This window comes from Gorilla gorilla, chromosome 13 (genome assembly GCF_029281585.2).
Source record: "Gorilla gorilla gorilla isolate KB3781 chromosome 13, NHGRI_mGorGor1-v2.1_pri, whole genome shotgun sequence".
NCBI classification, from domain to species: Eukaryota; Metazoa; Chordata; class Mammalia; order Primates; family Hominidae; genus Gorilla; species Gorilla gorilla.
The window spans coordinates 66487357-66512434 of record NC_073237.2 but is presented as its reverse complement, the minus strand read 5'-3'; the positions used below and the strand labels follow the sequence as shown (position 1 = coordinate 66512434).

Here is a 25078-nt window from a genome sequence, read left to right as displayed (position 1 = left end):
AATGCAATTATTCATATCCTCCTTCTTATCCCAATCCCCTTTCCCCAACATACACAACCCTAAGCACATAACACTGACAACCAAGATGCTTCTGTGAACATTAGTGGTTAATTCTTTGGAGAAATTAAATGAGCCGCCTGGGACTTAAAATAAAGGGATAGAAAAAGGGGTGAGGCTGAGAACTAGGAGATTAACACAATGCTTCAACCACCAGAAATGCTTGAAGTTACATGTCTACCCCCAAGGCAGGTAATTTCAAAACCTAGTCTCAGAATGGTCCTGAAGAATAGAAACACACATATATTTGGGCATCTGTTAGCAAAAGAGCCCACTTTCTTACCTAATCATCCTAACATAATTTTGTCGTCAGGCCCACCCACGCACGAAAAATTTGTAATCAGCCTTTTAATGCCTTACTTTTAACCATAAAGAGAACCAAAGATTCTCAGATAAACAAGGAGAGACTCCAGGAAGAAAGCAAGAAACCAAAGTAAGAAAAGAAACAAAAATCTACTAAGAAAAAACAATATTATAAAGGAAAAAAAACTTTAAAAACTTTTAATTTATATTCTCAGATTGAGAAGCTGCACATATCAAAAAACAACAGGATACCACAAATTGAAACAAGATTTTTCCTTAGCAATAAATTACCTGCAGTAGGCTAAAGTTTTACAATGTAAGTGTCTTCATTTCTAGAAATTGGAGCTATAAACCAAGATTATATCAAAACAGGGTAAAACTCAACAATAAAAATATAATAAAGATAAAAAGTTCCAGCCAGGGGCAGTGGCTCATGCCTGTAATCCCAGCACTTTGGGAAGCCAAGGCAGGTGGACAGCTTGAGCTCAGGCGTTCGAGGCCAACCTGGGCAACACGGCAAAAACCCATCTCTACAAAAATTCAAAAAAGTACCTGGGTGTGGTCGCATGCACCTGTGGTCCCAGCTACTCAGGAGGCTGAGGTGGGAGGATTATTTGAGCCTGAGAGGCGGAGGCTGCAGTGAGCAAAGATCACACCACTGTACTCCAACCTGGGTAACAGAGACCCTGTCTCAAAAAAAAAAAAAAAAAAAAAAAAAAGACGAAAAGTTCCATAGTTTAAGTATACTTTGTCTCATTAATTTCAATCATGCATAAAGGTACATACGCATTTTCTACATAAGCGTCATCACTGATTTTTCAAAATAAAAGGTCTATTTCTGTGTTTTAAACAACAACAGAATAAATCCCTTAGAACTTAGTTTTTGCTGTTAAGGTAACCAAATCCACCATTATCCTATTAAAAAACTACAGCCACCCAGCTACAAAGATCATAAGGCACAGCTGCCAGTAGTTTTGAGAAATTTTTCACAATTGTCCTCTGAGCAACTACTATACTTCCAAATCTTACTTTCCCTCGGATTAAGAAATAGAGAATGCAGAGGATCTTGGCCATTCCCCAACAAGAATCTGTCTCATAATCTGTATTTGAAAACAAAAGTTAGAGCAAACTTTAATGTAATAAAAATTTTAGTATGAAACCTTACATGTTTATCTTTCCTTTCTATAACATCTTGCTTCTGTTTGCATTTTTGAGATGCCTCCTTAATATCTGTTGCCTGTAAAATTAAACCGGGGGGGGAAGGGGGGACAGCTAGTTAAAAACTCATGCAAGCAAATTATATGGCCCTGCCCATTCAAATATCGAGTTAACCCACAACAATTTATATCAAGCAAAATCCATAATTATCAACAAAATACCAACAGTTATTTGCAAGTCTATAAAAGGTTATTCCTAATGATATTAATAAACAGTTGCAGTAATACGCATGCATGTTTTTTCTCTTTACGTTTATCTTCCTGTCTTATTTCATCTGATCCTAAAAACAACCCTACAGGATAATCAGGACAAATATTACTGACTGGTAGGGCTCAAAAGAGGCCAAGTAACCTGTATACATAGCTAAAAAATGGAACCTAATTATAAAAAATCAGGTCTGATTTCAAATGCAGAGTTCTATCATACCACATATGCTACCTCCTTGATATTTTTCATTAACACATAAAACACATACATATTATAGACACATATTACACATCATTAACACGTATAATATGTAATTCAAACATAGTAGAAAACAGGGCTATACAGAAAACAACATTATAGACTAAGACTACTATTCTTGGAAAGGCTTGTTTGCAAGGTCGGTCCTTGGTTGTTGTCTGGAAATTTGGATTTTGGGAGTGTTTCTACCATTTCCTAACTGATAAGAGTGGCTCACTGTGTGTGTTTGTACAAACAATGTGGCTGATGCAGAACATCTGCTTTCCTTCTTGCATTCTGGAAATTAAGAACATGCTGCTAGAAGGCCTAGTTGCCTAAAGCCCATAAAAACCTTGGGTGCTGAGTCTGTAATGCACTTCCCTTGTAGACAGGACTTTAAAAATGTTGTCATAATTTGATGATGGAAGAATTAAGCACATTCTGTGTGATTTCTTTGGGGAGGACCCTTGGAAGCTTGTGCCTGGTTTCTTCCAGACTTTGTCCTCAGGGCATTTTCCCTTTCCTGACTGTTTTGCATCCTTTTGCTGTAATAAATCTTAGCTGTGAGCCCTCCTAGGAAATCATGTCTCTGGTGGATCTCTGATGCCAAGAGACAATAGTTTCTTCTGATAGACGAAAACTAATTTTCTGATGCTAGTAACACTGATGTATGTATGCTTAAATCATACATGCTAATCATGTAAGATAAAGATTACTATTACTGTCCTCACCTGACTGAGGAGACTAAAACTCAGAGAGACTAAACCATTTGCTGAAGGTCAGACAGCTGAGTGAGGATTTAAAATACAGGTCTGTGTGACTCAAAAGCTATGCCCTGTCCATAACACTTTATCACCTGCCTGGAATTAAAAAAATAAAAATTACAAGTATTGGAAAAAGTTTTCTGCTGGAACAGAACGAGCAGGAAGAAGAACAGCATGAATATTAAACAAAATTAACCACTGTGTTCTGTTGCAAGGCTATGGGTGCTAATAACTACTTTTACTATAGACTGACATAAGGTACCATTTCAGAATTATTTCTTTAGGAAAATAATTCTAAAACATCTTAGGCCATGCAGATTTTCACATAAATAAATTAGGCTCATGGATGTTTGACAATGAGCCTAATATAACAATAGCTGGGCTTCTGTTATAAATAGACAAAACAAAGGGTTAAATATGTTTCCTTAATTAAGAGATCTGAAATTTATTATGTACATATTTTCCACTACAAAAGTAGTTTTACAGTAACAGAAAATTCAAGAACCAAAAAAAGCAATTACAAATCCACAACTTAACTACAACCAACCATCATTAACATAACAATGACTGCCAATTATTAGTTTCATATCCTTGAGGAAGTCGTGTTATCACTGGTATTCAGTATCTGTAACAATAAAATGAGGGGGCTTGTCTAGATAATATCTACAATTCCTTTTCCCCGTAACATTTAAAATGACCAATGGCAACGCTTTTTCAGAATCAGATCTAATCAAGCCCTAAAATCTTTATCTGATCTTAGTAACTGTTTAATTTTCTGGACTTGAGTGCAATAATTTTAACTCACTTTAACCTGTATTAGAATTAAGATATAGTGGAGCTTTTCCCACATGATAGTAGCAAAGTCAAAACTGTTGATTCATTTCCTCTGTTACAAAGTTTACTTTATATTCCTAGATATGGCCTTTCTCACTCAGTAGACACTGCTCAACATAGTATCTGGTACAATCTAGCTCAAGAAGTCATTTTTCTGACTTTCAGGTGCCTAAAAAGAGAAAAGTACAATCACATCTCAAAATTGAAGAGCTCCACATAACTTCTTTTTTTTACAAACAAAAGATGAAACTTATATTAGTCAAACCTGTATAAATGGCAATCTTAAATTCAGTAACAAAAACCCTGGAGTAGCATATTCACGAGAATAAAACACGATCTTTAAAACCTTTAAAAATATGCCTATAAAAAAAAATGCTAAGTTCATAACACACTGTCTCCTAAATGATCTTTCAATAGCAGAAATCATGTTTCATACAATTTTTTCCCAATAGCAGTGCCAGGCTAAGATCCACCCTTTACCATCACTGACACCCATCTTCAAGCACAGTGGCCAACATCAGGGGTATACAGTACACAAAGATTGTGAATGGTTTTCTGGTTTCATAAAATTAACCTATATATAGCATAAATTCCGCTGGTCTAATTACAAATAATTCTACATATTTGAGCCAACTAACAATTTATATCAGAGATTCTTCATTTTTTTGATTTATTTTTAAATTTTTATTATTATATACATTTTTTGAGATAGGGCCTCGCTCTGTCACCCATGCTGGAGAGCAGTGGCACGATCTCAGCTCACTGCAACCTCTGCCTCGTAGGCGCAAGTGATCCTCCTGCCCCAGCCTCACGAGTAGCAGGGACCTATAGGCACACACCACCATGCCTGGCTAACTTTTTTGTGTTTTTCATAGAGACAGGGTTTCACCATGTTGGCCAAGCTGGTCTTGAACTCCTGAGCTCAACTGATCCGCCCGCCTCAGCCTCCCAAAGTGCTGGGATTACAGGCATGAGCCACTGTGCCCAGCCATATCAGAGGTTCTTAAGTAGGGGTCAATACCTTGACTTCAGTGCATCCATGAATCTCCAAAATCTCATGCACGATTTTGGATCTGCCTATACTGCGTTATTTTAGAAGCAGGAATTAAAACAATTCTCAAATAATCTCTAACTTCAAAATCCACCGAAGGTTAGAAGCCATAGTCATAAAAAATATCTAGTTATACTTTTAAAATACAGGGAATATTATTCTATTATCTATTCCAAAAACATCAGATTTTCTATATTGCCCTCCTTCAAAAGGGTGTATAATTACAAAGCAGATGTATAATATATTCACAAAAAGAGCTCAGTGTTTCCAGGAATACCACTATGAATCCTCTTGTACCTAAAAAAAATCATATTTCACTTTTCTCTCTTTATATCTTGGAAGTCCTATAAAGTAGCAACACTTCCACAGTAATAAGTATGTCCTTGAAAATCCTACGGTGGCAGATTTCCTGGTTAAAAAACTTAAGAAATGAAAGATACAAGAAAACCCTTGAAAATATTTTCAAACACCTGCAAAATATTTTTTATATTTGCTAAAATAAAATTCAGATAATCCAAAATTGAAACCAAAAAGTACCTTTTCTTTGATTCGAGCCTCCAAATTGTGACGCTCGTTTTCCATTTCTTCAATTCGACGTGTTATAGGAATCTGCCCTTCTTTAAGTTTTCTGACCTCTTCCTTCACTCGGTCACGAACTAGTTTTACTTCTTCATATTCCTGACGAACATTTTCATATTCCTTGCAAATAATTCAACAAACAGAAGTTAATGCCCTACCTTAAACTAACACATATACTAAAAATCAAGATACAGGCAGAAACCAAATGTAAGAAAAGATTGTTTTGATATCAAAACAGGTTTATTAATGTAAATTTGTCCTCTGGGACAACTTCAGAAATAGTATATACCAGTGTAATGATTTAATAACAGTCCTGATAATCACTAAGCGTTTATTTCTATCACCAGTTCAGATTCTCGGACTTCCATCCTGTTATCTGAAACATATCCTAATGGCTATGAAAATGTGACTTACCTCTAATCTGTCAATAAAGAAGAGATACAGGGATGTATAAAGAAGCAAAAGAAACTCAAGTATAAAGGATAAAAATGAAAAAAAAAAAAACAAAATGAAAATGGGTCAGAAGAAAAATAAAAAGCAGCATGTAGGTGAAAGTGATGCCTGTCATGTCATAGGAGTATTTGCTAAAAAAAAATTAAGTGGCACACTAACACAACATTATATAAGAGTGAATGGGATGATGGTAAGAAAAGAAAAAATAAACATATGAGTAAATCAAAAAAGAAGAAAAATGAAAAAAGGTAAATCAATCTTAGAAAAAATAAGGAAAATCAAAAGACAAAGTGAGTGAAGCAGTAATAATGGACACAGGAAAAATAAAATTTAGAAAAGCTGAAGAAAGGAAAATTTAAGAATCATGAAATGATGGAATAGGGTAGGTAGAAGGGGGAAGACAGAACAAGAATGCCACAAATACTCTTTCAAGCAAGTAACAGTTATTTCCATTCTAACCTTCGAACAAACACTACAAAACTTTCTTACCTATTTTGTTCTACCAATTATAAAGTAATGCAATGAGGGAATTGAATCTTTAACCCGAACTGTAGTCTTAATAAATTCTCAGTGACCTGACTGAGGACACCCAAAGATTTAATTTTCTGATCATTAACATCTTTAAAACAACAATCAAAAACTATCTGTTGAGGACTAAAATGTGGAAGAATTAAGAGCACTGTGTTAATTATTATTTATTAAACAGTAATAACTAGCACACAGCTAAGGTAATAAACTAGTAAAAGAAAGCCTGGCGCGGTGGCTCACGCCCGTAATCAGTATTTTGGGAGGCCGAGGGGGGCAGATCACGTGAGGTCAGGAGTTCAAGACCAGCCTGGCCAACATGGTGAAACCCTGTCTCTACTAAAAATACAAAAAAAAAGTTAGCCAGGTGTGGCGGCACATGCCTATAATCCCAACTACTGGGAGGCTGAGGCAGGAGAATCGCTTGAACCCAGGAGGCAGAGGTTGCAGTGAGCCGAGATCATACCACTGAACTCCAGCATGGCAGACACAGCAAGACTCTGTCTCAAAAAAAAAAAGACATGAATTTTATTATGTATAACATATAAAGCCAAAAATGAAAAAGAAGCACCTAACTTGAATACACAGTAACTAATACTTTCATCATAATTACTCTGCTACTTAAAGAAACACCTACTTTGCCTCTAAAAATTATGACTTACCACCCATGGCCTTTTTGCTTCAAGCATCTCAATTAAATCTAAATGTCGCTTCCGTTCGTAGAACCTCTCCACATCCTGTTTATATCTTTCATTCCTCTGAACCATTTTCTGTAGATACTCAGTTTTCTCTTTGCATGAGGTCTACAATAAATATATGTTGAACAATCAGTTTGACAGAAAAATGACAACAGGTCACATCTTTTAACAATGAAAAATAAACAATGGCAAAATTTCACAATAAAGAATTCACAGGAGTTCTTAAGAACTATGTAGACTCCAGCCTAGGCAACAGTGAGACCCTGTCTCAACAAAACACCTAAAACCTGTGTAAAAGCAACATTCATACCCAAGTTCTGGTCTAGGGTCTACAATTTATTAGTCCTAACTGTAAAGAAGCCCTGTCACATCTGAGCCCAGGCTCTTCTTGCCCAAATATCTGCTGCATCCACTTGAAGGGTAGAAGCAATTCACTTAATATAAATGAAAGCTAAACAAAAGCTGTAAAAGTGATATACAAATGAAAAATAGTAATACTAGGATTAGGATGTTAAATGAACACTCATGACTGAAAGGTCTTAGAAACGAGATGAAAGAAAGCTAAGAATTAGCCTTTATGGTGTCAATTAATAAATACAAAGATGTACTCAGAACCTAGTAGAATATATGCTTGTATGCTTGTTTTCTTTCAGCGGATGGTCAAGAGTGTAGGTGAGTGTTTCAAGTGAAAGTATTTGTTTGACATACAGAAAGGTAAAAGAACAGAATATCTGAAGCTAAAATAACTATAAAAAGCTCAGAACAACTCCTTTGATTATTCACTTTGAATAAGTATAATAAAAACATTTTTTTCCCTGTCTGGTGGACAAAGGTAAAAAATAACATTTAATTACAGTAAAATACATATTATTAAGTATATAAAGTCACAGTTTAAGAGAAAGCAATTGGTTACAAGATTTCTATGCTTATTTCCTGGGTGACACACCAAACCCGTGACACAATGTGCCTATATAACAAACCTGCACATGTACCCCTGAACCTAAAATTAAAAACAGATTTCCTTTTTTTTTTTTTTTGAGATGAAGTTTCGCTCTTGTTGCCCAGGCTGGAGTGCAATGGCGTGTTCTCGGCTCACTCCAACCTCCGCCTCCCAGGTTCAAACGATTCTCCTGTCTCAGCCTCCCAAGTAGCTGGGATTACAGGCGCCCACCATCACACCCGGCTAATTTTTGTATTTTTAGGAGAGACAGGGTTTCACCATGTTGGCCAGGCTGGTATCAAACTCCTGACCTCAGGTGATCCACCTGCCTTGGCCTCCTAAAGTGCTGGGATTACAGGCGTGAGCCACCACACCCAGCCAGATTTCCTTTTTTTTGAGACAGGGTCTCGCTCTGTCACCCAGGCTGGAATGCAGTGGTGCAATCACAGCTCACTGCAACCTTGACCTCCTTGGCTCAAGCAATCCTCCCACCTTAGCATCCCAAGTGCGGGAAGTACAGGTGTGCGCCACCATGCCTGGCTAACTTTTCTCATTTCTTTTCATGTAGAGACAGGGTCTCCCTGTTGCCCAGGCTGGTCTTAAACTCCTGAACTCAAGCGATTCTCCCGAATCAGTCTCCCAAAGTATTGGGATTGCAGGTCTGAGCCACCACACCCAGACTAAAAGATTTCTTATTATGAAAATTTACTGTATTTATTTTAGTTGCTGGGATGTAGAAAAAAGATCCATTAAATAAAACACCTTTACAAAGGATATGCTATAAAAGTACATTTTTATGTTTATTAATGGTGAAAATAACCAACATTCCAACTAAATGTGTAATTCTCTTCCAAAGTCTACCCTCATGTGACTGAAAAAAATACATGAGAGAACTGGTTCAACGGAAGTGCTATATTAAATGGCACATGATATCTCTTCTATTACTCAAAGCCTTACACAGTGCCTGGCACATAGTAGGTGTTTAATAGATATTGAATGAATGAAAGAATAACTTCCTGAGATAATTTTTTTTTTATAATACTGTTACTGGTTCCTTAAAAATTCAATTAGTAATACGTATTTGCTGAAATAGTCAACCTTTTTAAACTTCACATTATTAGATCCATTCTCACTCTGTCACTTTAACTGATATTAGCAATACAATCCTAACTGAAAAAAAATCACAAATACGAATTCACTCAGTGAATCAATACTACTACTCTCTCTCCCATGTTCTGAGATACAGAAATCAATAAGAAACAATACAAATGAGTTGTCTATTTTAAAGTACCTCGAGCTGTTTTTCTTTCTCCCTGAAGTTTTTGAGTTCACAGTGATATTTGTGCATTTCTGGGGGACCAATTGACTTTTCAGTGGCTTCGAGGAGTTCAATTTTGCTGAGTTTAGCAAATTCTCCAACTTTGTCCTAGAGCACAAAAATTAAATATCAGCAACTATCATTCATTTACATATATCTTCAAAATGTATTTCACTCAACGCTTACACTTGTCAAGGTGAAACTCATTTAAAAAAACCTTTGAGATATAAACCTTTTGTGCATTATTCTTTAGAATAATGAAGATAAACTTAGGATATAAACTGTTACCTTTTTGATCATCTTTAAAAATTTTCTGTGCCAATATTTCAAGGTTGAAATGTTTACATATGTATAATAAAAGTTTGGGAATAAAAGAACATATAGTCCCAAGATGAAAATGATCACTGTCTATTACATATCAGTTGAAATGTTAGAGGGTTTAAAAAGAAAAAAAAAGGCAATTTCAAACATCTACTTCTGGAGATAATCTGACATCAGCTGGTAAGTGTTAAATAAAAAGCTTTTAAAAATGTTGAAGTTTTATTTAATTTGCTCATTATGAAATCATCATTGTGTTTCTGAACAAAAAAGAAATTAATATTAGTTAATGCTGTCATTAGACAGCATTCAAAGTCAAATTTAAGAGGTAATATGACTAACATTTAACATACATTATTGGCATTTTTTATGTTTAATAAACTATAACAAGATTTTAGAAGGTATACTTATAAATATAGGAGTTTTATTATATCAAATATTTTGTAGACTCAAATATATGTATAATGTATACGAACAAAAACTGACTAAAAAGTTGTTCATTAACAACATTTTAAGGGTCTACAAATAGAAGCACATAGCTATCTGAGCCACTCTCTGAACTTCAAAAATAATACTTTATTTCAAAATACTCTAATTTAGACTTTTTTACTAATTGAAATTTTCCAAATTACTACAAATTAATAACATTATACTCTAAGTGATGAAATGCTACCTTTACAAAGAACTGTAAGAGTGCTATGTTCAATTTAAATAGCAGTCATTATGATATCCCTTCTACGGCATAAAAAGGAAACACTATATACAAAATTTTCCCATCTTTACATTTATTTCTCTCATACCTGAGGGAGAAACTGGCAAAGATTCCCCACTTGAATATTTAAGGCTGCAACTTTCTCTTCCACTATTTTCTGGGTTGTAGATTTTTTGTTGATGAACCAAAAGGACTGATTTTTTGCCACGTCAATCTCACGGGTGATCACAAGATTTCCAGAAGCCCTGAACCTAATTAAAAAATAATTTAAGAATCTTTATATTCAAAATATATACATTAGTTTAGAAATAAAATTCCCAAAATTCTCTTGCACAAAAGGTGCCAGATAGAATTATTATGATTTTTACTCCTTTTGATATTTTGGCCCCTCAAGAAGGAAACTTTGGCATTTTATTAGTCATAATGCCATAAGTGACCACATCAGTTACTTACTCAACATTCAAAATTATTTAAACTGTTAAAATTAAAGCAAATGTGAACACTAATTCATAAACACTACTAGAGGAGTCACATAGCTGGAGTTGTTTATCCTTTAATTACTATGCTATTCTTCAATCACATGCATTGACTGCAATTCAAAATGTGTTTGTATATTAAAGGGTAGAGCAGTTAAACCTTGAAACTCCCCCTGCTCAGAAAACATATGAATGAAAACTGACTCGTGGCATTTCCAGAAATCAAAACTACCCATACAGGTAGCCCATGGATTCCTCACCATGTTCTCCACTCTAAATTCAGAGAGGATTACATCACAGGGATATAAAGGAACATTTAGCAATACAGAATCTGAAAGAAGGGTATTTACTTATTTCTCGCTTTTAGAAGTACTACTGCTCCACACCTCCCATCTATTCATCCATCTTCTTCACTGGGATTCAGCAGCATGTGGCGGAAAGATAAATTATTGGTATCCAATTGCTAAATGACAATAATAACTTATGAATGTTGTATATATAGATTATATTGTAACCAGACCACTTGAAACAGTAAGATTTTACGACTTTAAAGGAAGTAGTTTTAAACTTTCATTTCCAGCAGAATGACTAATAAAGTACCCTTACTGATCCTCCTGCTGTAAACAACTAAAAATAATAAAATATTAAAACATCTTCATAAATGAATTTATCAGTTAGCATGAAAGTAAGGAATTCTGGCTAACATCCTAGTATAGGTGAAAACCCAGAGTGGAAAAATAAAATTGGCTTTCATCTTGAAGGCATTCGCCCAATCAAGTGATCTTGAGGATTCATTTTGATGATCTGCTGGTAAAGGACAAAAACAGACAAAGCCCACAGCTATCCAAGGTGGAGAGTCCAATAGAAAGCCATATCTAAGCGATATACCCTCACTGTAAGGTAAACTAGAAATACTTCACTGCTACCACCACAAGCTGAGAATTCTGTACATTGTGATTCTGAATTGAAAGTATTCAATGGTCTCTGGCAGAAGTTAATAATTTCCTCTGCCGGAATCTATGTTACCTTAAAAGAATTAACACAGATAAAGTTCTAAGAAGAGTAGTTCGCTACAAACACACAAGAAGACAAAGCATCAAGAACACTAGCGGAAATAACATAATGCAGAATGATAAATGAAAAATATGAAAGATATTTGGATGACTAAGAGAGCCTAATATGTCTAATAAGAATTCTAGGAGACAGAGAATGGGTCAATGGCAATATTTAAAGAGATAATAAAAAAGAACTTTCCAAAACTGATGAAAGACACCAAACCGTAGGTTTAAGAGTGTCATTAAAACCAAGAAGTAAATAAAAAATAAATCCACACCTAAATATATATGAAACATACTTAAAAAAAGAAATGAGTTTATAAGCATCTTCAGAAAAAGAGAATGATTACTATCAAATAAACTAAGATCAGATTCACATCAGAAGACAACAATGAGAAAAAGAGAATGATTCAAATAAACTAAGATCAGATTCACATTAGAAGACAACAATCAGGCCAGATGTGGTGGCTCACGCCTGTAATCTCAGTATTTTGGAAGGCAAAGGTGGGAGGATCACTTGAGCCTAGGAGTTCGAGACCTGTCTGAGCAACACAGTGAGACCCCATTCTCTACAAAAAATAAAAAAAATTTAAAAAGCTGGGCATGGTGGTCAGTGCCTGTAGACTGAGGCAGGAGGATCACTTGAACCAAGGAGGTCAAGGATGCAGTGAGTCATGATCATGACAGGGTGAGACCCCATCACCAAAACAAAAACAAAAACAAAACAACAAAAAAAGGAATACAGCAATGATATTATACTATACTCTGAATATGAGAAAAGAGACCTGTCAATATAGAATGTTATATCCATGAAACACATCTTTCAAGATTTAGAGCTAAATAATATCATTTTCAGATTAAAAACGAGTGCTCCAACAGAAAACTCTCATAAAAGAAAACTTCAAATATCCTTTTGGCAGAAAGTGATCCCAGAGAGAAAATCAGAAATGTAAGAAGGAATGAAAAGCAAAACAGAAATATCTGAGGTAATTCTAAACAAACACTGATAGCATAATTAATATAACTATATTATATTAATAATAATGTTTTGAGGAGTTTTAAAAAGATAGAACTTTAAAAGCATGTAAGTTCAGAGAAGTTATTAAGAACAAAGTACTGTAAAATCTTTGTTTAGCAGGAAGACAGATATTAAGTCTGGACTCCAACAAGTATACCTGCTAAAATTCCAGTAACCACTAAAAGAGTACATAATTTCCAAGACAAAAGAGAAGGAAAAATGAAACAAATATCCAACAAAAGCAAGAAAGAAAAGAAATGCTGAAGAGTGTGAAAAATAAAAAGCAGAGAATAAGACAGGAAAAATAAGTTCAAACATATATTTGTAAATTGATTATATACTTTGCTTAAAAGACTCCAGAAAAAATAATACAGCTATACTAGTTTAAATCAGGTAACAAAAGATATTAAAAACATGAAATGAATGAAAAAAGACAACTAGAAAAATACTGGGGAAAAAAAAAGCTGCTAACTACATTAATGGCAAACTAAACGGACTTTAAGGCAAAAGAAAGATAGAAGTCAGTACCTAACAACAGAAAGTTGAATTCACGGCCGGGCGCAGTGGCTCACGCCTGTAATCCCAGCACTTTGGGAGGCCGAGGTGGGTGGATCACGAGGTCAGGAGATCGAGACCGTCCTGGCTAACACGGTGAAACCCCGTCTCTACTAAAAATACAAAAAAATTAGCTGGGCGTAGTGTCGGGCGCCTGTAATCCCAGCTACTCGGGAGGCTGAGGCAGGAAAATGGCGTGAACCCGGGAGGCGGAGCCTGCCGTGAGCCGAGATCGCGCCACTGCACTCCAGCCTGGGCGACTAAGCGAGAAGATAAACAATTTTAATCTTAGATGCAACTAATAATGTCCTAGAAATACATAAGGTGAAAATTGACAGGACAAGGAAAATTCACAAATCTGCACAGAGGAATAGTGTAATACACCTTTGACAGTAATTAAGGTATCAATCTGACAACTGAAATCAGCAAAAATATAGAAGATTTGACAATATAACTAATAAACTTGCACTAATGCACAAATACAGAACACTGCAGGTATCTACAAAAGAAAACTTATTCTTTTAGCCAAAGAACAATTACTAAAGTTCACTACAAAAAGAAAGACATTTCAAAGGATGAGTAACATAAAACCAGTATCTCTATATATTTAACTGCACTACAATCAAAGTAGAAACCAACACTAAAAAATAAGAAAATCACTACATTAGAATTAGAAACAACTTCTAATTATGAACTCATAAAGAAAATGTTCAGAACTGAAAAACAGTAAATACTATATACTAAAATTTGAGAGATGGAGCTAAAGTAGTAAGTGGGACATTTTTAACGTTAACTGTTCATATTAGGGTAAACAAGACTAAAAATTAGTGCAATAAATATCCATTTCAAAAAATGAGAATCAGTAAAGGTAAGAATAGAAATTAATGAAATAGAAAACCATGATATACGACAAATGCAAAAGTTAGTTCATTGAAAAAAACTACTAAAATTGACAAGTCAATTTTTAGAAGACATACTGTTTTATATAAAATAATATATATAGTAAACTCAAATAAGAGGATGGTATTCATGTCAATAAAATTTAAAACTAAGAAAAATGGGAAAATCCTTTACGAAGTATAAATAACCACAGTAATCCAAGAATAAACAGAAAAATCTAAGCAACCGATTACTATAAATAAATGAAATCAGTAGTTAGAAAAAAATTAAATCAGTATAGTTAGAAAAAAAAAAGCCAGATGATTTTTTTTTGCAAGACACCCTATAACACACATCAGATTTTTTTAAACAGTAAGCTTAACCAAACATTCAAACTACAAATATCTTTCACAAACAAAATATGGATGTAAAAATTCTAAATAAAATACGAGAAAACCCATCTAGCAACACATCAAAAAAACTATGACCAAACTGGGTTATTCTAAGAATGCAAAATTGAGCAAACATCAGGGAATTAATTAATTCTTCAACTTAAATGATATGACCAACTCAATAAATGCGGATAATAAACTCTTTGTTCTCAATTTACTTGACCTATCAGCAGTATCAGACACAGGTGATAGACAACTGACTCCTCCTGAAGTTGTTCCAAGTGCTGGTTTCCGAGTACTGTATTCTTCTGACTCACTAGCCAACTCTCAGTTTCCTTTCCTAGTTTTCCCTATGTTCAATCTCTAAACGGTGCACTGCAGCAGATACGTTCTTAGAACTCTTCTTTCCTTTATCTATCCCTGCTTCATTGGTGATTTAATCCATCATAATACTAATGATTTCCCAAATGTGTTTATCTTCAGCCCAGACTTCTCCAGGAATGACAGGTTTATATATCTAACTGCCCACTAAAAACATTTCTACCTGAATCTCAGACCTTTTTGTGTGTGTGTGGAGATGGAGTCTCGCTATGTTGCCCAGGTTGGTCGAATTCCTGAGTTCAAGCAATCCTCCCGCCTCTGCCTCCCTAAGTGCTGGGATTACAGGTATGAGCCACCGTGCCCAGCTCTGCCTGAGTATCTACTAGGCATCTCAAACTTTACCATGTTTGATTCCGAAAAGTTCCTTTTTTAAAAAAACATTTTAACATCTCTGAAACTGGGATGCACATTTCAAACTATCTGTGCTAGTTTAATTTTAATTGGAAGCTACAAGTGGTGGCATCTTAGTTCAATGATGTATGATCTACTCCCAAAACCTTCTGCAGTAGGTCTGTCTACCTCAGTTAATGGAAACTCTACCCTTAATCATGCCAGACATCTTGGAGTCCTCCCTGATATCTTGCTCCTTCTCCCATACTCTGTATATAATTCAAAGCAAATCATAAGCTATCATCTCTCATAGGGTTGTTCTATCAGTCACTTAACTGATATTCTTGCTTTTGCCTTTGCTCTCTTAAAGTTTACTTTCCATATAGCAGCCCAATCTGGTTAAACTTTTTAAGTTACGTCACATCATTCCTCTGCTAAAAACCAGGCAGCTTCACAGCTTATGCAAAATAAATGCCAAGTCCTTACAATGAATACAGGCTTGACTTCCTGATATTTTCACAGCTTATCTTTTACTATTCTCCTCCTTCAAAGTGATCCAGTCACTGTGGGTACCACTTTAGAGCCTTAGCATTTGCAAATCTCTATACCTGAAATATTATTTCCCCAATTATCTCCACGCTCATTACCTTCCCTCCTTCAGGTCTTTGCTTAAATCCTATCTTCTCACTGAGATCTTTCCTGATCAGGCTATTTAAAACTGTAAAACTCCACTCTGTCACTCCTATCCCCCTTTTCTGCTTTATTTTTCTATGTAGCACTTATCACCACCTAACATAATATACATTTTACTTATCTAACTGTCCCTCCTTATGCCCCTAACTATAAATTCCATGAGGGAAGAGTATCCCCAATGTATAGGTACTCAATAAATATTTGGAAAATGACTACATAAATACATGCCAGAGATTATTCTAACCACCATTCTACTCAAGGAATACATGGCCAGTTAGTACACTTGTTTAATGGCAATAATTTCAACAACTAATGATGAGCTGTTTTACATTTGGTACTCTCAAGGCCATGTGAACCTTCGTGGAAAAAGTGCTTGACGTTTATATACTTAAATTTTATTTATGTGTAGGGTGTTAGGTAAAGCTCTAAATTTATCTTTAAAAAATTAACTTTTTTAAAGTTATATAATAAGATAATTATCACAGCTCAATTTGAATAATTTACACTGATACTGTGATATACAGGTTGAGTATCCCTAGTCCAAAAATCTGAAATGCTCCAAAATCCAAAACTTCTTGTGTGCCAACATGACATTCAATGGTAATGGTCATTGGGGTGTTTCACATTTCAGATTTTCAGATTGGGGATGTTGAACCGATAAGTATAATGCAAATATTCTAAACTCAAAACAAATCCAAAATCCAAAACACTTCTGGTCCCAAGCATTGCAAATAAGGGATACTCAGCCTGTATTAAGAAATATGTAGGCCGGGTATGGTGGCTCACACCTGTAATCCCAGCACTGTGGGAGGCCAAGGCGGGCGGATCACTTGAGGTCAGTTCAAGACCAGCCTGGCCAACATGGTGAAACCCCATCTCTACTAAAAATACCAAAATTAGCCAGGTGTGGTGGTGGGTGCTTGTAATACCAGCTACTTGGAAGGCTGAGGTGGAAGAATCACTTGAGCTCGGGAGACAGAGGTTGCAGTGAGCCGAGATGGCACCACTGCACTCCAGCCTGGGCGACAGTGACACTCTGTCTCAAAAAAAAAAAAAAAAAATTATTTAGTCTCTGTCCTCAATTCCTGACACAGAACTCCTAATCCCTTGGAATTTCCTAGGTGACAAGTGTGTCTTTTTCTAATGAGGCAACTCTTGGTGGGCTCCTGGATGTGGGCTGGTCACCAGAAAGATAAAGCCATGAACAGAAACTTAGAACCTTCAGCCCCACCAACCTACTCCCCATCCTCTGGGAAGGGAAGCAGGGCTAGAGATTGAGTTTCTTATACCCATGTGATGAAGCCTCCATAAAATTCCCTGATCCATGGGTTTCAGAGAGCTCCCAGATTACGGAACACATCCATATGCTGGGAAAGTGGGGAAAGAAGCTCCTGCACTCCGGACCCTTCCAGACCTCGCCCTGTATTTTGCTAATCATCTGCATCTTCTGTAGTATCCTTTATAATACATGGGTAAACCTAAGTGTTTCCCATCCTAGCAAATAACTGGACCAAGAAAGGGGTCCTGAGAACCTCAATTTACAGCTGGTTGGTCAGAAGTACAGGGCACAACCTAAGACTTACAAATGGCATATAGAGTGGAGGGCAGTCCTGTGTGACACCCCCTAAACTATGGGTCCTGCACTAATTTTTGGTCAGTGTCAGAATTGAACTGAATTGCAGGGTGTGGGGAAAAAACCCCACACATCTGGTGTAGAAGTGTCCTGTGCTGTGTTGAGTTTGAGGATAGCAAAAACAACTTTGGTTTTTCCTATCTCTTAAAATATCCCACACTTAATTAAACTGCCACTTTTATAATAAGTTCTCATGTACATTTCAATCTGTTCCTGGTTTCTACATTCTGCTCCTCTCATCTTCTATACCAGTATCACGCTTATTTTTAAATCAACAACTTTACAGTATACTTCAACATGTGGTAGACAAAAATCTTATTTACAACTTTGCTTTTTCAAAATCTCCTTGGGTTTTCTGGCACATTTATTCTTCAAGATAAAGTTTAGAATCAACTTGTAAACTTACTTGTTGAGACTCTCATTGTAATTGTATCAAATGTATGTATTAATTTACAAAGGATTGACTTTTTTTGTTTTTGTTTTTTTTGCAGACAGAGTCTCACTCTGTCACCCAGGCTGGAGTGCAGTGGCACAATCATGGCTCACTACATCCTCTACCTCCCCAGGCTCAGGTGATCCTCTCATCTCAGTTTCCTAAGTAGCTAGGACTACAGGTGCGCAGCCAGGCCTGGCTAATTTTTGTATTTTTTGTAGAGATGGGGTTTTGCCATGTTGCTCAGGCTGGTCTCCAACTGCTGGACTCAGGCAATCACTTGCCTTGGCCTCCCATAGTGCTGGGATTACACGCATGAGCCACTGCACCTGGTCTGACATGTTAATAATGACATTAACTTTATGTTTCTAGGAACGTATCACGCATCTCCATTTCTTCAGGTCTTGATTTTATATTCTTCAACAAAATTCTATCATTATATTTTAATAAGTTGGGTATTTCAAAATTTATTTTCTTTTTACTTCCATGTGTATCTTTCTCATCTCTATATAAATAAAAACTTTCTGAGTAATTTTTTATAAAAGAGCTTTTCCTCATCTCATATCAAATAGTAGGGCTATTTAAAGATTATCTAATCTTTAAAGGCTTTTCAGCTCAAAAATGCCACAACTTTCCACTAATATTCCAACAGCAACAGTCTCTAAAAATCACCTAAATAATGTGCATATTTATGTGTAAAGGATTAAAATTATATATACCAAGGATGGTCAACTGGTTTCATCATAAACATCAACTCTAGTCTATCAAAAATAGCTGCCAAGAATGGCCAATTGAGAATATCCAAGCTCAAGGGAAAAGAATACTACGATGAATTATTGGTGTCATAAGGGAGAAAATAAAAAATGGTGACAGAAGTACCAAGTCCTTGTCATACATGAGATTCACCAAACTATTAGCAGTAGTTATTTATAGAATTAGGAATGATGGCAAGAAGGCTTTTATTTTCAACATTATACACTTCTACATTGTTTGCGTTTTTTAAAGACAAGCAAGTATTACTTTCAAGATCAGCAAAAAAAAAAACCCAGATACTTTAAATTTGTGAAAAATATTGCAACTTCATCATGACTACTTAATAGTAGTATAGTTCTATTTCATTACCTGCTATAAACTTATTTCCTTGATAATTTTTTAAAATAAAATTCTCACAAGTTTTTTTTTTTGGGGGGGGGGCAGGAGGCATGGACAGAGTCTAGCTCTGTCTCCCAGGCTGGAGTGCAGTGGCGCCATCTCAGCTCACTGCAACCTTTGCCTCCCAGGTTCCAGCAATTCTCCTGCCTCAGACTCCCCAGTAGCTGGGATTACAGGCATGTGCCACCATGCCTGGATAATTTTTCTATTTTTAGTAGAGATGGGGCTTCCTCATGTTGGTCAGGCTGGTCTCCAACTCCTGATCTCAGGTGATCTGCCCACCTCGGCCTCCTCAAAGTGCTCGGATTACAGGCATGAGCCACCATGGCTAGCCTACAATTTAAGTTTTTAAAATATATTTTTTAAACCCCTTACTTATCTGGATTAAGTATTCTTTAAATATTATTTCCAATATTTATGCCATAATACTATATTAATACTCTTTTCTAATCATCAGGAAAACATGAATATAAACTAAGAATTTTATAGGAAAAAGGAGTTTTAGCACTTTTAACACTTACAATTCAATTTCAACCATGCCTCTAGAACATCCTCTCTTCACAAAAAACCCAACCTAAGACATAAAAAAGAAAAAGTGAGCTGTGTAATGACATTCCCAGGTTAACAATCAGAGATTTAGCAGTCATTATTATTTGTCAAATCAAGATTTTTTTCAGGTACCACTTGTATGTTCGCTCCTGTCACTTTCTAAGGTATCTCTCCCAGATCTGGGTTCCTCCATTGTTCCCTCCCACAAATAACAACAATAATAATATTAGGTAAGATTTATCGAACTCCTATGCACTCCATAGCCTCTTACCAACCTCGTGACAAAGCCAGTAAGTGCCAGAAAAAGGATCTGAACCCAGGAAATCTGGCTCCAGAGCCTGTGTACTTGTCCACTATATTAAACACCCAGACAGAAGAGAAAATGCCTGTGGGAAAACAGGTCCTATAGTATAACCACTAAGCACTCAAAGCTTCTTATTACCATTGAAGACTTCCTACAGTCGCGCAGGTTAAATATTAACAACCACGCTAATATTACCTATCCTGTTAATGATATAATTGCCACCAAGCATCGTTTTAAAAGGAGCAATATAATTGAAATTTACATGATAAAGCAGACATATCTGTGCTAGTTTCTATATGCTTATGAGTCTAAGCCCGAAAACAAAGTCTGAGCCTAAAAAAATCAGACTGGATCTTGAATCAGGCTATAAATAAGCGATAAATATTAAAAAAGGTAGAAAATATACCTCACAAATAGTAATCTTTTTAATAGTGATAATGACAGTGATGACAACAGTTAACATTTATCAAGCATTTACTATATACTGTTGTGCTAAGCACTAAACATGTATTTTCTCATTTAATACTCATAAGCAACCTTGAAGTATACATTCATTTTATAGACAATAAAGCTGAGTCCCAGAAAGATGGGAGAAAAAAAAAAAAAAAGCCTTATCTTGTAACCACCAAGTACAGCCTAATGCTTAAAAGTACAGGTTTTAACATCTACTATCTAGGTTCAAATCTCAACTCTACCACATACAAGTTGTTAAACATTGGACAGTTACTTAACCTCTCTGTTTCCTCACAGGAAAACCAAGGACATCCATGTAGGAATGACATCTGCTCATTAGCTTGCAAGAATTAAAATACTTGGTACCAATGAGGAGGAAACAAAAACCAGGAGGCAGTTTTTATTATAAAGTATCCATACAGATGGTGTAGAGTATGTTTTTGTTAAATTTTTATATTAGCATTTAAACAAAAATACATTAAATATTCTTGCTGAGAACTTGGGCATCCCATAAATACATCTGTGTACCCAAAGGGCTGCAATCTGTCATCTAGGAAACACTGCACTCCACAGCCTCCCTTAAAAATCCTGTCACTCAAGGATGAGAAGAGATGTGTTTTCATGACAAAAATCAACATGAGAAAGTTAGTAAAAATTGTTATAGCCAATTCAGTCCCACTGTACAGCCCCTGGAGTACAATCCAACAGACGATTACAAAGAGATAGGGATTAAATAATCTGACAATTAAAAAACTATATATCAATATTCATAAAAATCTGAGTTGGTCCTTGGATGCTATCTGTTCCAACTCTCTCACCTTTGAAATGAAGAAAAACTGAAGTCCAGATAATTGCTCAAGGTCACAAGGCTAGTTATTAACAGAGAAAAGTATCTTCTACCTGATAAATGTCTTCCATATAGCACTAAACACACACACACACATTTTAAATAATTTATAATCTTAAGGGGAATTTGCTTCCATTTTGTAACCATCCATTAACTTTTAATTTTTTTTTATTATTTCTATCTTAATAGCATTGTGGTCAGGATATGGTCTACGTGGTGTCCATTTTTTGAAATTTTTTGATACTTGCTTTATGACTCAGTATACAATTAACTTTTAGAAATGTTAACTTGTGCTTGAAAAGAATGCATACTCTCCAGTTGTTGAGTGCACTTTTTATAATATGTCCATTAGCTCAAGCTTAACTTCATTGTTCAAATCTTTTGTAGTCTAATTTTTTTATCTGACTGATCTACTATTATTGATAGCTCTCCCAGTATGATTATGGGTATGTTAACTGCCTGTTAGCATTCTGCAGATTTTGCCTATATATTTTGGAGCTAGATTATAATGTGAATTTGAGTTGGGAATTGAATTATCTTCCAGTGAATTAAAACTTTCGTCAGTGTTTAATGACCACTATTATCTCTAAAATACTTTTTGCTCTAAAGTCTGTTTTTCCTAGTATTAATGCAGCTACATCTACTTTCTTTTGCATATTTGCCTGGCATGTATTTTTTTTCATCCTTTCACTCTCAACTTTTCTGTAGCACTTTATTTTAGATATGCTTATTAAAAACAAAAGAGAACTAAACATTGTTTCATTTCTCCATTCTAACAGACTTTATAATTTAATGAGAGTTTAGAGTTTAGATCATTTATAATCATTGTGATTATATCTGCACATATTTCTACCATCTTATTTTGTGATTTTTATTTTATTTATTTTTCTTGAGACAGAGTCTCACTCTTGTTGCCCAGGCTGGAGTGCAATGGTGCGATCTTGGCTCACTATAACCTCCGCCTCCTGGGTTCAAGCAATTCTCCTGCTTCAGCCTCCCGAGTAGCTGGGATTACAGGCACCCGCCACCATGCCTGGCTAATTTTTGCAGTTTTAGTAGAGATGGGGTTTCACCATGTTGACCAGGCTGGTCTGGAACTCCTGACCATGGCCTCCCAAAGTGCTGGGATTACAGGCATGAGCTACCGCACCCAGCCAATATTTTGTCATTTTTAATGATCTCATTTTTTGTATCTGTTTCTTATCTCCTCCTCCTCCTCCTTTCTCAAGACTCCCTCTGGATTGTTCGGGCAGTATTTTTCCGCCCCCCACTCTCATGAATATGGTTAAGTGCCCTACGCAGGTGTACCATTTTTATCTTTTACACTGTATTTTTACTGTACCTTTTCTATATTTAGAGATGTTTACATAAGTACAGTGTAGGCCATTGCATTACAATTGTCCACATTCAGTACAGTAACATGCTCTACAGGAGTGTAGTCTAGGAGCAATAGGCTACACCATATAGCCTAAGTGGATAGTAGGCTAAACCATCTAGGTGTAAGTACTCTCTATTATGTTCACACAATGACAAAATTGTCTAATGATGCATTTTCTCAGAATATATCCCCATCATTAAGCAACATATGACTGGATTTTGTTTCTGCCCTTTGTAAGTTCACTTCACTGTTCCACAAGCCAAGCGATGCATTTAAAAAAAAGACATATTACATTATTTCTAGCATTTTAGGTGTAAGAGACTTGAAGAATCCTCTAGTATTATGGTCCAAAATACTTCTAGAAATGAAAATCTCCTTCTAGCTTCTCTACCTGCCAAATTTATTCCTTATATTCATGCACTATTAAGTTTGCTATACCCAAGGAACTGAGGTGTAGAAAGTGATGTTACTAAAAGCAATTAATAGGTTTGAATTTTCTTAAAAAGTAATTATATTAACTCACCTTATCCGCTCGTCCCATGAAAGCAGGTTTTCCAGCTAAACCAAGGCAAATGGCACACACAATGCTCGACTTCCCTGTTCCATTGGCTCCAACGATCATATTCAAGTGGGGTCCAGGAGATACTTCACAAATATCATATGTTCTGAATTATAAAGAGATGAAATTATTAAGGAGAGATACAAACCACTTTTCCTTGCTTTACATTATCTATGAGCTTCCTCAAATTCCTTTAAAAACTAGCTAACCTTACAAATTTAATGTTTTTTATAGGTTTTTAATAAACAACTTTAGAAAGAATACCAATAGAAGAAATGAAAAGGCAGTAATGCATAATTAAAGAATATAATTTCATATACTTTTTTCAAAAGTCTGCTGAAGAAAGTGAAGTTTGATACCTTGTTCTTTTTTAATAATTACAAAACACTGGACACTATTATCAAAGATACTACACAAAATAACTTTAAAACAAATTTTATAGGAGAGGCCACGGCTTACCTTGAATCTGTGAATTTTACATTCATATTTCTTTTAAATTATAATGCTTAATGGTTACTCATATTTTAATATTTCAAACAATCTAAGCAGATTTTTAATTACAAAACTGAAGATATATCTCAACCCAAAGGTTTCATTTTATTAACTTTTAAAAATTATTTTCCAAGCCAGGCACCATGGTATGTGCCTATAGTCCCAGCTACCAGGGAGCCTGAGGCCAGAGTACCACTTGAGCCTAGGAGGTCAAAGCCAGCCTAGGCATCATAGAGAGACACTGCCCTACAAAACAAAAGTTGAAAGCTGTCTAGCACTCTAATTATAGTTAGCATCTAATCTTTATTAGTTGCTAGGGACAGTTATGACAAAATGTGAAGCAAACTCTGACTCAGACATTCTTTTAACTCGCCTTTGAAAACTCTGAATTTGAACCCATAAAAAGTGTCCTTTGTCCACAGCATTTCAGTTAGCTCTCAGGTAGCTGCCAACTAATTCCTCATGAATAAATGCTTAGCCTGCTATTCATCTGCTAAGTATATAAATAACCAAGCACAAACATTAATATTTTAAGAAATTAATGATTTTGAAATGTCGGGTGGTAATAAAAATACAGGTGGCAAAGACGTATTTTCTGGCAGGTTTGCTAATCCCACACCTCTACACAGCATCTACTACTTTATCTTTTTAGCTGTTTTGTTCTGCTAGCAGCTGGGTTTCAAAAGAGCCCTTTATGATGGTTACAATAAAACTAGTTTGGGAACTTCAGACATGTAGGAAATTACCTGACATGGAACTTCTTACTCTCAACACATGAAGCCCCACTTGGATTTCCTGTTGTGAAATCTCTGTGTAAATGTTATACTAAAACGATGAAACTGGTATTTAAGAAAACAGAACAGGGAAAAGCATGAGAATTTCTGGCCTATAAAATACGCATCGATATTACAAATAGGGGCAGTTGCCAAAAACAAAGCCTCTGCATTTTTGTTTTTTTTTTTTTTTTGGCGGGGGTAGGCGGGGGATTTTTCTTGCCTTCAGCTACCCAGATCAAGTGTCTGCACTGTTTAAAATCAATCTTCTGACTCTATGATGTATTTATTGGGAATTCCCTTATCATGAGTTTCCTTTCCTCTGAGCTCCCTCTGAAAGAGCTATTGGTAAAGACCCACCCTCTTATCATTCCATATACTTCACGAGGTATCTCATGTATTCTCTATGGCCTCAATGATTCCTTTTTTTCTACAAGTCTTTGCATACTATCTACATGCTGAAAGCAGTCCAGATGACCTCTATATGCAATGGTCACCTCAATAACGCTATT

At 35.6% G+C, this 25078-nt stretch overlaps 1 protein-coding gene across 6 annotated transcripts in view; it reads right to left on the bottom strand.

The window, feature by feature from the left end:
* The window catches only part of SMC5 (structural maintenance of chromosomes 5), a 95974-nt gene that overhangs the window by 67173 nt on the left and 3723 nt on the right, over nucleotides 1-25078 (bottom strand). For 3 of the 6 annotated variants that reach the window (XM_004048111.5, XM_019034163.4, XM_055350770.2), the window contains exons 2-8: nucleotides 23266-23407; nucleotides 19733-19785; nucleotides 10303-10465; nucleotides 9158-9292; nucleotides 6891-7031; nucleotides 5209-5370; nucleotides 1526-1597 (exon numbers count right to left, since the gene is read on the bottom strand). In XM_004048111.5, the coding sequence (XP_004048159.3) occupies nucleotides 1526-1597; nucleotides 5209-5370; nucleotides 6891-7031; nucleotides 9158-9292; nucleotides 10303-10465; nucleotides 19733-19785; nucleotides 23266-23407 (868 nt within the window). The remainder of the gene's footprint in view (nucleotides 1-1525; nucleotides 1598-5208; nucleotides 5371-6890; nucleotides 7032-9157; nucleotides 9293-10302; nucleotides 10466-19732; nucleotides 19786-23265; nucleotides 23408-25078) is intronic. The other 3 variants (XM_055350768.2, XM_055350769.2, XM_055350771.2) reach the window with 1 other exon arrangement.